The sequence below is a fragment of the Pan paniscus genome, chromosome 6, assembly GCF_029289425.2.
Source record: "Pan paniscus chromosome 6, NHGRI_mPanPan1-v2.0_pri, whole genome shotgun sequence".
Taxonomy (NCBI): domain Eukaryota; kingdom Metazoa; phylum Chordata; class Mammalia; order Primates; family Hominidae; genus Pan; species Pan paniscus.
This window is the reverse complement of record NC_073255.2, coordinates 119,531,225-119,543,847: the sequence shown is the minus strand read 5'-3', so window position 1 is coordinate 119,543,847 and position 12,623 is coordinate 119,531,225. Positions and strand designations below refer to the sequence as shown.

At 49.8% G+C, this 12,623-nt stretch overlaps 1 protein-coding gene across 4 annotated transcripts in view; it reads right to left on the bottom strand.

Annotated features, from left to right (window-relative positions):
* The window catches only part of COL26A1 (collagen type XXVI alpha 1 chain), a 195,850-nt gene that overhangs the window by 24,882 nt on the left and 158,345 nt on the right, over nt 1-12,623 (bottom strand). For all 4 annotated transcript variants that reach the window (XM_034964649.3, XM_034964646.3, XM_034964647.3 and 1 more), the window contains exon 4: nt 987-1,048. In XM_034964649.3, coding sequence (XP_034820540.1) covers nt 987-1,048 — 62 coding nt within the window. The remainder of the gene's footprint in view (nt 1-986; nt 1,049-12,623) is intronic.

Sequence of the window (12,623 nt, the reverse complement as noted above, 5' to 3'; positions counted from 1 at the left end):
GTTCCAAGAGGCTTTGTAGATATTTGGAGGCTGCCTCATCCCTCCAGACCTGTCCTCCCTCAGGTCAAGCCCCTTTGGCTAAACACCAGAGCCTGCTTACCAAGCCCTCTGGGTGAGAACGGGGCTTGTCCCCATCGGGGCAGACACTGTTGGCGCCCCACACGCACCCTTCAGCCCCACCTGGCTTTGGCTTTTGCCTGTGGCCACCTGCAACTCTGCCAAGGGCTTTCTCCAGCCACAGGAGCTGGCATGAGCCTGCTGAGACAGAGGTACCCTCGGGTAAGTGTTACCCAGTGAGGGGCAGGAGAGATGCCTGGCTTCATCACCCTAAGGTGGGCTGCCCCTGAAATGTGCTCAAAACCACCGTCTCCCAGAGGGAGCGTGGGATGGAGCCCCAGCTGCTCCCACAGGTCACCTGCCCATGAACACACCTGTACTGGGCATACCCTTCTCGGCCTCTCTCCCTGCCCAGTGCTGCCTGGGGTCACTGCCAGGTAAATTACTTGTCCTTTATGGATTCCTTCTGCCTCTGGGCTGACTCCACTTAGGGAGTCCTGTTCCTATAGACTGGGCCGAAAGCTGGTCACTTCCCAGCAGTTCCTCCTCCACGGAGTCTTTTCCCATCGGTTCCTCTGTGCCCAGCCCCGTTCTGGAGGTGGGAACAGTGGCCCTGGAGGGACAGAGACTCCCTCCTCTTTCCACTGTCTTCTGGGTGTCCAGCCTCCCAGCCCCCGGGTCCTGGGAGCTCAGCACCATTCTGACCTGCCCACAACCAGCCTGCTGCCCGGGACCTCCCAGCCCAAGAAGGCCACCCAGAGCCACCAAGGCCTGAACAGTACCCAGTACCTGGGACCGGCTGTCCAAGCCTGCTTGGAAACCTGGGGCTGGGAATTCCACGGCCACACCCAGTGGTTGCCTGATGCCTCCCTCCACCACCCAAGGTCCCCAGGCAGCTCCCCAGGCCCAGACTCCCCAGCCCGACTGACCTTGGCCTCCAGTGTGGTCAGTCGCTCACTCATGTCACTGAGCCGGGTGCAGTTCATGCATTCTGAAAGAGAAGAGGAACTTATATGAGAGCAGAGTGTAGACCCTAGGAAGACAGCAGCCCAGTTACCAGGATAGCCTCTGGGCAGGCAGGCAAGCAGAGAAATCTCCAGTCATTTTGCCTGGAAAACTCCTATTCATCCTTCAAAGCCTTACCCTCAGAGCCCCCTCCTCCATGCAGCCTGCTGGACCACTAAGCCTCCCTTCTGAGCACGCGCAGTACACTGTACTGTCTGTTTATTCAGACAAGGTGATGCCATGAGCTGGTGAGCACAATGAAGGCAGGGGTCTTTTTCTATTGTGTTCACCCATGAATCTCAGTGACTGGCACAAAGCAGAGACTCAAAAAATATCTGACAATTGATGAGCAGATAGTGAGGTGGGCCCCTGACCTTGAGAACCAGAGTCTGGGGAAGGAGTTGGGCTAATAGACACAGGGTGGGAAGGGGATGCCAAAGCCAGTCCAATCAGGGGGACAATCAAGGAGGACGTCCTGGAGGCAGTGGCATCAAAGATGAGACCTGAGAAATGCACAATAGCTGGCCAGGTTCAGCAGAGAGAAGAGCAAATGCATTCTAAAAGAAAAAGGAATGCATTCTGAAAGAGTACATTTTCTGAGGCTGGGAGGGGAGTGAGAACAGGGCAGGTTGGCCAACTCAGAACACACTTGAGGACTGCCAAGGCTGGAAAGGTCAAGGAGCTCTAACACCAGGGGCCTGGGAAGGGCTGTGGCAGTGTCTGTAGGTCACTGGAGGGTCTTAGGCGGGTGAAATTCAAGGTCAAGTTTGCATTTGTAGATGCTCACTCTGGCAGCAGAGTGTGCAGTGGATGGAAGTGGGAGGGACTGGAGCCCGGAAGGCCAATTAGGAGCCTCGTGATGCTGACCCCACCCAAGAGCACATCTCTCTGGGCTGTAATTACCTTTTTATGTCTGTCTCCCCCGAGGCCCGAGACCTGGAGCTCTTTAATGATGAAATAGATGGTTCAAAGCTGTTCTAAAGAGCTTTTATTGCTCTAGAAGTCAGGGGATGCCTAAAGTCTCTTTCTTCAGCTCATTTCAAAGCCTGACCCTGCACATCCCCATCACTGTTAAACAGATGCCTAAGAGGTATTTGGGTAACTGAATAGCTCCCACTCTGCATGCTGGGGCTGACCACGATCCTGCTTGGGAGAGGTGAGAGCTGCAGCCCACGCGCACAGTCCATGGCCCCCCAACACTGTCAGCCTCCCCCTTGTTCTTGGAGCTATCCCCGTCTTTGTCATCGAATGCAAATCACCTTGAAATGTCCCGTGTCCTTAAAAAAAAAAACAAAAAACAAAGGGCGATTCCTCTGCAATAGATGTTTGGGGAGAAACCACGGGGAGTTGGGGGGAGTCTCAGGACCCTGGGAATAGGTGGTCGAGGCTGTACCCTCAGGGTGCTCAGTCTCGGGTCAAGAGGGGGCAACACCCTACTCGCTGCTCCTCACTGACATGTGGCCTAGCAGAGGGCCCCTCTCCCTCCTTCCCTCCCTTCTACCCCTGGCTGGCCCAAATCAGTGATTTATAAGCATTTGTTAAGGAATAGAACTCTTTCTCCTCCATAAAACCTTGTCAGTACCTCTGATGCATAAAACAGATTGAAGACTGAGGTATAAACACTGAACATTCAAACAACTAGAGGAATATATACAGTTTTCTGACTCTGGGACCAGGCAGGACTTCACCAAAGACACATGATACAGGGATGTGGTTTTCTAGTTAAACATGGTGGATTGAACACAGGTTCCCTTCTGTTTCCTCTCAGGAAAGGGCTGATAAAGAAATAAAAAGGTAGGCCAGGTGTGGTGGCTCACGCCTATAATCCCAGCACTTTGGGAGGCCAAAGCGGGAGGATCATGAGGTCAGGAGATCGAGACCATCCTGGCTAACATGGTGAAACCCCGTCTCTACTAAAAAACACAAAAAATTAGCCAGGCATGGTGGCGGGCGCCTGTAGTCTCAGCTACTCGGGAGGCTGAGGCAGGAGACTGGCATGAAGCCAGGAGGCAGAGCTTGCAGTGAGCCGAGATCGTACCACTGCACTCCAGCCTGGGTGACAGAGTGAGACTTCTTCTCAAAACAAAAAAACAAAAAAACAAAAAACAGAAAAAAAGCAAGAAATAAAAAAGGTATAAAATCCACAAAGCAAAGGGAAAGGCGGAGGGACCTCTTGGCAGATGAACAATGCAAATACTATTTGGCAAGGTGCATGCAGCCAGGTGCGCCAGCCAGCCTTGCATACCCAAGGCGGGGATGGAGACTGGGAGCCACTGGCTCTCCTGGGGCTCAAGATGCCCCAGATGGGGCAGAGGAGGGAGTCCTCCCTGGAAACAGGGGCCCGCCAAAGAGGAAAGACCCACCGCCGCTGACATTTGGGGACATCCCTGATGAAACGGTGGAGTCCCTGAAAGGCCAGCCTCCAGGAAGTCCCCAGCCAACAAGGCCCTGGCGTCCAGGGGGCTTTCGGTGCCTGCTTTTTTTTTTTTTTAAAGACAGAGTCTCACTCTTGTCACCCAGGCTGGAGTACAGTGATGCAATCTTGCTCACTGCAACCTCCGCCTCAAGTTCAAGTGATTCTCCTGCCTCAGCCTCCCGGGTAGCTAGGATTACAGGCACGCATCACCACGCCCGGCTAGTTGTGTATTTTTAGTAGAGACGGGGTTTTACCATGTTGCCCAGGCTGGTCTTGAACTTCTGACCTCAAGGGATCCGCCCACCTCGGCCTCCCAAAGTGCTGGGATTACAAGTGAGAGCCACCACACCCAGCCTAGTGCCTTCCTCTTAAACTTACACAACCAATGACTCCTGTGCGGCTGAAAGAAGTCCTTAATGGGAAAGGCAGAGATCAAAATGAACAGGGTTCCATTTGTTCACCTATTCACTCACCCACCCAGCTACCCATCCTACACCTCAATCCACCCCAGCCCTAAACACCCCCATCTACCCACCTATACATTCACCCTGCTCCCCATCTGTCCACCTCCTCTCCTCTACCTCTAATCATCCCTCATCCACCCGAAGGCTCTGTGGATGTTCCTGCGACTGGATGACACTGTGCCAACACTCTAATACTGGTGGGGAGAGGGTCAGGGCTGCACAGACCCGAATGCCTGCCTTCAGGGGTTGTCTACTTGAAAGCAGAGATGCATGACCCCTCTCTAGTAGCTGTGTTCTGTGGGTTGACCAGGATCACTTGGAAAAAGCAAGATGGAACCTAAGCATCCACCAATGGTGGATTGGATAAAGAAAATGAGGTGCATATACACCGTAGAATATTACACAGCCATGAAAAAGAATAAAATCATGTCCTTTGCAGCAACATGGACGCAGCTGGAGGTTGTCATTCTGAGTGAACAAACTCAGAAGCCGAAGATCAAATATTGCATGTTCTCACCTATAAGTAGGAGCTGAACAAGGGGTATATATGGACATAAAGATGGGGTATGAGGATTGAAAAATAATCTCTCTGGTACAGTGTTCAACATTTGGGTGATGAGGCCGGGCATGGTGGCTCACGCCTGTAATCTCAGCACTTTGGGAGGCCGAGGTGAGAGGATCAGGAGTTCGAGACCAGCCTGGCCAACATGGTGAAACCCTGTCTCTACTAAAAATACAAATATTAGCCAGGTGTGGTGGCAGATGCCTAAAATCCCAGCTACTAGGGAGGCTGAGGCACGAGGATCGCTTGAACCCGGGAGGCAGAGGCTGCAGTGAGCCAAGATCAAGCCATCGCACTCCAGCCTGGCCAAGAGAGCAAAACTCCGTTTCAAAAACAAAAAACAAAAAATATTTGGGTGATGGGTGCACTACAAGCCCAATCCCTACTATTATGCATGTAACAAACAAGCACATATAACCCCCTGAATCTAACATAAAATAATTTTCTTCTGAGACAGAGTCTTGCTCTGTTGCCTGGGCTGAAGTGCAGTGGTACAATCTTGGCTCACTGTAACCTTTGCCACCGGGGTTCAAGTGATTCTCCTGCCTCAGCCTCCCAAGTAGCTGGGACTACAGTCACGTGCCACCGTGCCTGGCTAATTTTTGTATTTTTAGTAGAGATAGGGTTTCGCTGTGTTGGCCAGGCTGGTCTCGAACTCCTGACCTCAAGTGATCCACCCGGCTTGGCCTCCCAAAGAGCTGAGATGACAGGCGTGAGCCACAGCACCTAGCCTTAAAATAAAATAACATATTTAAAAAAGAAAAGGATGGGTGTGGTGGCTCATGGCTGGAATCCCTGTACTTTGGGAGGTTGAGGTGGGTGGATCGCTTGAACCCGGGAGTTTGAGATCAGCCTGGTGAACATAGTGAGACCCTGTCTGTACAAAAAGATACAAAAGTTAGCCAGGCATGGTGGTGCGTGCCAGTAGTCTCAGCTACTTTGGAGGCTGAGGCAGGAGGATCACCTGAGTCCAGAAGGTTGAGGCTGCAGTGAGCCATGTTGGCACCACTGCACTACAGTTTGGGCAACAGAGCCAGACCCTGTCAGAGAGGGGAGGGGAAGGGAGAGGACGGGAGGGGAGAGGAGGGGAGGAGAGGGAAGGGGAGGGAAGGGAAAAGCAACTCTCCAGCTCGAGCCACACAGGAAGACACCACCCCACCCTTGGGGCCTGAGGGAAGAGGAGGAGGAGGTGGACATGGGGAAGTTACAAATGACAGCCCCGGCCTGTCCAGGAACTCTGGGCAAACTGCACAATCTGGAGGCTTTTAGGGGCCTTGAGCAGAATGTTTCAAGGGCCTGAGGCAACAAATAGGATCCCCTGCATGGGGGAAGTTCAGCGGATGGAGGGGGAGGCCCAGCTCTCTCAAAGACCTATTTCTGGAAATTATGCTGGGCCTGGGCCCAGTTTGCTCTGGCACTGGGCACCCTGCTTGGCAGGTGAGGAGCAGCTTGGCCAACAGTGGACATGGAGGTTGTGGGGTGGGTCCAGCTCCCCAGCTGTGGTGAGGCCCTAGAGGCCCAGCCAGCTCGGACTCCCCACACCACCCCCATCCCCGGGCAGGCGCTCCAGAACCGGACAGGATTTTCATTCCCTTGGCATCTGTCATCGACAGGCAATTAAGCATGTTTGTTTAACTTTCTCTGATTATTCACTGGAGTGCTGGAAACATGGAAATGGTGATGGGGGTGCTGATCCTGCCCGCTCCTGGCTCTGTGATCGGAGGAGGCCCTGCCCGAACTACTCTACGATGTGGTCGCTAACTTTCCAGGATTATGAAGTGTCCCATATGCCTGGCCCCTCCGAGAACACACTGGCCCTGGAGCACCTGGGGCCACAGTGCCTTTCCCAGCGTCTAGGACCCACGCAGAAACCAGCGGGGGAAACCTTTGCCAATAGGTGTATGTTGGAAGTGTCAACGTACCAGGCAAACTAGTCTGTGTTTGTGGGTGCACAAGCAAGTGTGTGTGTGAAAGACACAGGCTGGTGTGGTGGCTCACGCCCGTAATCCAAGCACTTTGGGAGGCTGAGGTGGGCGGATCACGAGGTTAAGAGATCAAGACCATCCTGGCCAACATGGTGAAACCCCGTCGCTACTAAAAATACAAAAAAAAAAAAAAAAAAAATCAGCTGGACGTGGTGGTGCATGCCTGTAATCCAAGCTACTCGGGAGGCTGAGGCAGGAGAATTGCTTGAACCTGGGAGGCGGAGGTTTCAGTGAGCCGAGATCATGCCACTGCACTCCAGTCTGGCAACAGAGCTAGACTCCATCTCAAAAAGAGAAAAAAAAAAAAAAGAAAAAAGAAAAAGAAAAGAGAAAGAGACAGACAGAGACATAGAGAGAGAGAGCAGGCCAGGTGGGGTGGCTCATGCGTGTCATCCCAGCCCTTTGGGAGGTCAAGGTGGGAGGATCGCTTGGGCCCAGGAGTTGGAGACCAGTCGGGGCAACATGGCAGGACCCCATCTCTAGAAAAAATTTTAAAATTAGCTAGATGTGGTGGCGTGTGCCTGTAATCCTAGCTACTCAGGAGGCTGAGGTGGGAGGATTGCTTGAGCCTGGGAGGTGGAGGCTGCAGTGAGTTGTCATTGTGCCACTGCACTCCAGCCTGGGCTGGAGATGTAGTGTCCGAGAGAGAGTTGATTGTGCGGTGTGTTCATTGTAAAGAGAACTATAGAGACCTGGGTCTAAGTCGGCCAGGAACTCACCGTGTGGCTTGAGACGCCCTCTCTCTCTCCACACCTCAGTTTTCCCATCTATAAAGGGGGTTTACACTGGATCAGCTCCAGTGGCCTCAGGCTCCGGGACTCTTCACTCTTGCCGCCGGTGACCTCCTCCTCGGCCTCTCACTTCCGGGCTCTGCCCACCCACAGCAGGACAACAGTTGTCAAGTCCACCTGCCATCTGCCTTTGGTCAGCACTGCTCCTGGTGATGGCTCTGCTCCCAGAATTCAGGACCCACCTCCCAAATGAGGCTGGATTCCCAAGGCCTGGGCCCTGAGAGGGGATTTGCAGATAGGGTAGGAGTTGGTTATTGCAGGGAAATGGAAAGAGGCAGCTGGAGTCTACTTGAGCCACAAGATCCCAGTGGGAGGCAAGGCACATGGATGGTCCTGTCCCCAGAGGCCCAGCTCCCTCTGTGAGAGGTCTCAGAGGGGTCTGCAGGCAGAGGGCATGTGCAGGGCAAGTGTCACCAGCAGGCCACCCCAACCAGGGCCCAGTTGGAGGCGATCCTTAAAAATCCATCCAGAAGGCTGGGAGCAGTGGCTCATGCTTATAATCCCAGCACTTTGGGCAGTTGAGGTGGGTGGATCATCTGAGGTTGAGAGGTCAAGACCAGCCTGGCCAACATGGAGAGACCCCATCTCTACTAAAAATACAAAAATTAGCTGGATGTGGTGGCGGGCACCTGTAATCCCAACTACTCGGGAGGCTGAAGCAGGAGAATCGCTTGAACCCAGGAGGCGGAGGTTGCAGTGAGCCGAGATCACGCCATTGCACTCCAGCCTGGGCAACAAGAGCGAAACTCTGTCTCAAAAAAAAAAAAAAGAAAAAGGAAAAGAAAAGAAAAAGAAAACGCAGTTCTGCTCCAGCTAAAAAGATACCATGGCCAATAGGAGGGCAGCATGGCCCACTGTGGCTGTCCCCAAGGAGACTGGCTGGATCCCCATTATCAAAATCCCATTGAGAGGTGAGCCAGCAGGGTAGTATTGGGGTGTCAGTGTAAAGGCTGGACTGCCATGTAGGAGGGGGGTCAAAGGAAGAAAGTCTCTGCGTTTGGTCACTTTCTAACTTAAGTAAGAATGAAGTGCCAGGCGCGGTGGCTCACACCTGTAATCCCAGCACTTTGGGAGGCCAAGGTGGGCGGATCACGAGGTCAGGAGATCGAGACCATCCTGGGTAACACAGTGAAACCCCGTCTCTACTAAAAATACAAAAAATTAGCCGGGCGTGATGGTGGGCACCTGTAGTCCCAGCTACTCAGGAGGCTGAGGCAGGAGAATTGCTTGAACCCGGGAGGCGGAGCTTGCAGTGAGCCAAGATCATGCCACTGCACTCCAGCCTGGGTGACAGAGAGAGACTCCATCTCAAAAAAAAAGACCAAAAAAACAACGAAGTCAGAGGCCAGGCTCAGTGGCTCACACCTGTAATCTCAGCACTTTGGGAGGCTGAGGAGGGCAGATCACGACTTCAGGAGATCAAGACCATCCTGGCTAACACAGTGAAACCCCATTTCTATTAAAAATACAAAAAAATTAGCTGGGCATGGTGGCACACGCCTGTAGTCCCAGCTACTCAAGAGGCTGAGGCAGGAGAATGGCTTGAACCCAGGAGACAGAGGTTGTAGAGAGCTGAGATCAGGCCACTGCATTCCAGCCTGGGTGACAGAGCAAGACTCTGTCTCAAAAAAAAAAAAAAAAAGAATGAAGTCAAACTGTGGATACTGAGTGGGAACTATCTCAGCACTCTTGCTCCACCTGGCTCTTAGAAAGCTGGCATCAAAGGCCATGCCACACACTCACAAATCATAAGATTCATAAGATTCTTCTCTGGGGCACCCATTCTCAATGATATGAAAGCAAGTGCCTGGACCATGACTGGGCATGGACAAAGTCTGTCTATAACCCTGGGGGTTCTGTTGACTTGGCTGGCAGAGTCTGTTTTTCTCCCTCTCTGCCTCCACATCCAACCCTTATTCAAGGTTGATGGGTCTTGCACCATGGCTGGACCACAGGCCAAAGCATCTTCCCCCCAGCAAGATCTAATGAAAAACTACTGTTATAGAATTATTAAGCTAGTTTAGCAAGGTGGCTGGAATATAAAGACAGTTTACAAAAATCAATCATATTCCTACATACAACAAGCAAATAGAAAAAGAAATTAAGTGATACCATGCACAAAAGCATCATAAAGTATGAAATTACATACGACTAAATCTCCTGAAAACTATAAAACACCACTGAGAGAAATTAAATAACTAAATAAATGGAAAGATATACTATGTTCATGGATTGGAAGACTCAATATTATAAAGATGTTAATTCTCCCCATCCCAGTAAAAATTGCAGCTGGTGTGTTACACTAGTACATTGAACATGTCAGTGTCTATACCACTGGGTTGGTGTGTTACGCTGGGACATCAAACATGTCAGGTCTATACCTCTGGAAACAACAGAGCATTTTCTGGCTGTAGGTGCCTGATAAATTGTCTTGATTTTCCTTTGTAATTCAACTGTATAGAAGGTTTTTCCCTTAGCAGTAGGGGGAGTACAGGTGATTAATCATTGATGTCACTGCAATAGTCGTTTTTTTTTTTTCTTTGAGACAGAGTCTCACTCTGTCACCCAGGCTGGAGTGCAGTGATGCCATCTTAGCTCACTGCAACCTCTGCCTCCCGGGTTCAAGCAACTCTAGTGCCTCAGCCTCACGAGTAGCTGAGATTACAGCCACCCACCACGATGCCCGGCTCATTTTTTGTATTTTTAGTAGAGACAGGGTTTCACCATGTTGGTCATGCTGGTCTCGAACTCCTGACCTAAAGTGATCCGCCCACTTGAGCCTCCCAAAGTGCTGGGATTACAGGTATGAGCCACTGTGCCTGGCCACAATTGTTGTTTTTGAAAATAAATAAATAAATAAATATAAATTCTTCCAGTTGATCTATAGAGTCAATGCAATCCCAGTCAAAATCCCAGTAGACCTTTTTTTTTGGCGGAAATTGTCAGATTGATTCCAAAATGTATATGAAAATACAAATGTCCAAGACTAGTCAAGGCAGTCTTGAAGAAGAACAAAAGTAAAAGATTTATACTACTAGAATTGAGACCTTGTTACAAAACTATAGTAATTAAGACATGAGACAGATGGATGGTACAAAGTTAGACAAATAGATCCACACTTACACATCACTTGGCTTATGAAAAAGGCGCAAATGCAGTATAGAAGACAAAGGATAGACACATCAATAAATGGTGCTGGTCAATTGGATATACAAATGAAAAAGAAAAATAAAAGAATCTGACTCCTAATCCATACCACGTGCAAAAGTCAATTCCAGTTGGATTGTAGATCTAAACATAAAGGGTAAAAAAATACAGCATTTGGAAGAAAACATAGGTGACTACCTATATGACCTCAAAATAGAGTCCTTAAGCAGGATGCAAGAAGCATTACCATTTAAAAAAATTGATAAAGTAGACCACATTAAAATTAAGAATTTCTCGGGCCAGGTGTGGTGGCTCACGCCTGTAATTCCAGCACTTTGGGAGGCTGAGGCAGGTGGATTATTTGAGGTCAGGAGTTTGAGACCAGCCTGGCCAACATAGTGAAACCTCATCTCTACTAAAAATACAAAATTAGCCAGGCATGGTGGCGCATGCCTGTAATCCCAGCTACTCGGGAGACTGAGGCAGGAGAATGGCTTGAACCCAGGAGGCGGAGGTTGTGGTGAGCCGAGATCGTGCCATTGCACTCCAGACTGGGCAACAAGAGCAAAACTCCACCTCAAAAAAAAAAAAAAAAGAATTTCTTTTCATCAAAAGACACCATTAAGAGAATGAATGAAGAAGTATATCACCAACTGGAAGAGGATTCTTGGAATATGTGTATGCACAAAATAAGAGCTCCAAATGGCCAATGATCATATGAAGAGGGGGTCAAGTTCATTTGCCATATCAGGGAAATGTAAATTAAACCACAATGTGATACTCCCACATAGCCACTAGAATGGCTGATATTAAAAAGACTAACAGTTACTCTTTTTTTTTTTTTTTAACCAAGTATTAGAGAGGATGCGGAGCAACTGGAACTGTCTGTCATACACTGCGGGTGGGAGTATCAATGGTACAACCACTTTTAAAACCCCTTTGGCAGTCTCTAATAAGGCTGAATATAAGCCCACTCTATGACACAACAAGTCCATTCCCAGATATCTCCTCCCTTCCCATGAAAATACAAGCCAGGATATAATAAACTTCTGCATCAAACATCTTCCTGATCTCTGTCTTAAGTCCCTGTTACTCCAGTGGAAGCCCCTCTCTGCTTTTTCTAGACTTAGTGGAAATAGGAAATAGTTGCTGGGGGCTGCAGGAGAAGCTGTTCCCAAACATGGTGAGGAAGCCTCACCAGATGCCTGATTTTGATCTTAGACTTCTCAGCCCCCAGAGCTGTGAGGAAATAAACTTCTGTTCCTTATAAATTACCCAGTGTCCAATATTTTGTTCTAGTAGCACAAAACAGACTGAGATAGATGGATATACAAAAAGTTATCCCATCCAGAGGGCTAAGTGCTGTAAGCCAGTTGGGCACAGGTGCAAGGCAATTGGCGAGAAGGTGGGTGCCTAAGTTCCCTTGGAGTGGTCAAGGAAGGCTTCCTGGAGGAGGTGGTGCTTAATTAGGAGCCAGCTGACCAATGCGGGTGTGAGGGAGGGTTGGGAGCCACTTCTAGATGAGAGAACAAGACAGGCACGAAATTCATTCACAAAATGAATAAATATGTTCACCGAAAGGCATGCACAAGAATGTTCATGGCAGCATTGCTCAGAATAACCCAAAATTAGAAACAGCCCAAATTCCTATTAATGGCCAACTGGATAAATAAGTTGCATATCACAAAATGAAATACAACACGGTCAGAACAGTAGGCAAACCACATGCAACAGTGTGGACGAGTCTCACAGAACACGTCAGGTGAAGGAGGACAGACTCAAACAAGTACCTACTGTCTGATTCCATTTATCTGAAGTATAGAAACAAGCAGAAGAGTCTAAGGTGTTGGAATTCAAGTGAGTGGTTACCCGTGGGGAGAGTCACAATTGAAAGAGGCAAGAAGAGGGCTTTCAAGATCATGAGAACGTTCTTTGTTAATGTGGGTGCTGGTTACACAGGCATGATCAGTTTGTAATAAACATGCCAAAGTGTTCTCTTAATTGTCCTAAAATGCCAATCCAACCTTGTCACCCTGTGTGCTGCTGCTGTGGCCTACTTGCCATGCTCTGTGCACCTCTTGCTCTCCTAAGCCTTTACCAGTCTTGTACTCTCATCTAGAAATGGCTCCCAACCCTCCCTCACACCTGCATTGGTCAGCTAGCACCACCTCTTTCAGGAAGCCTTCCTTGACCACC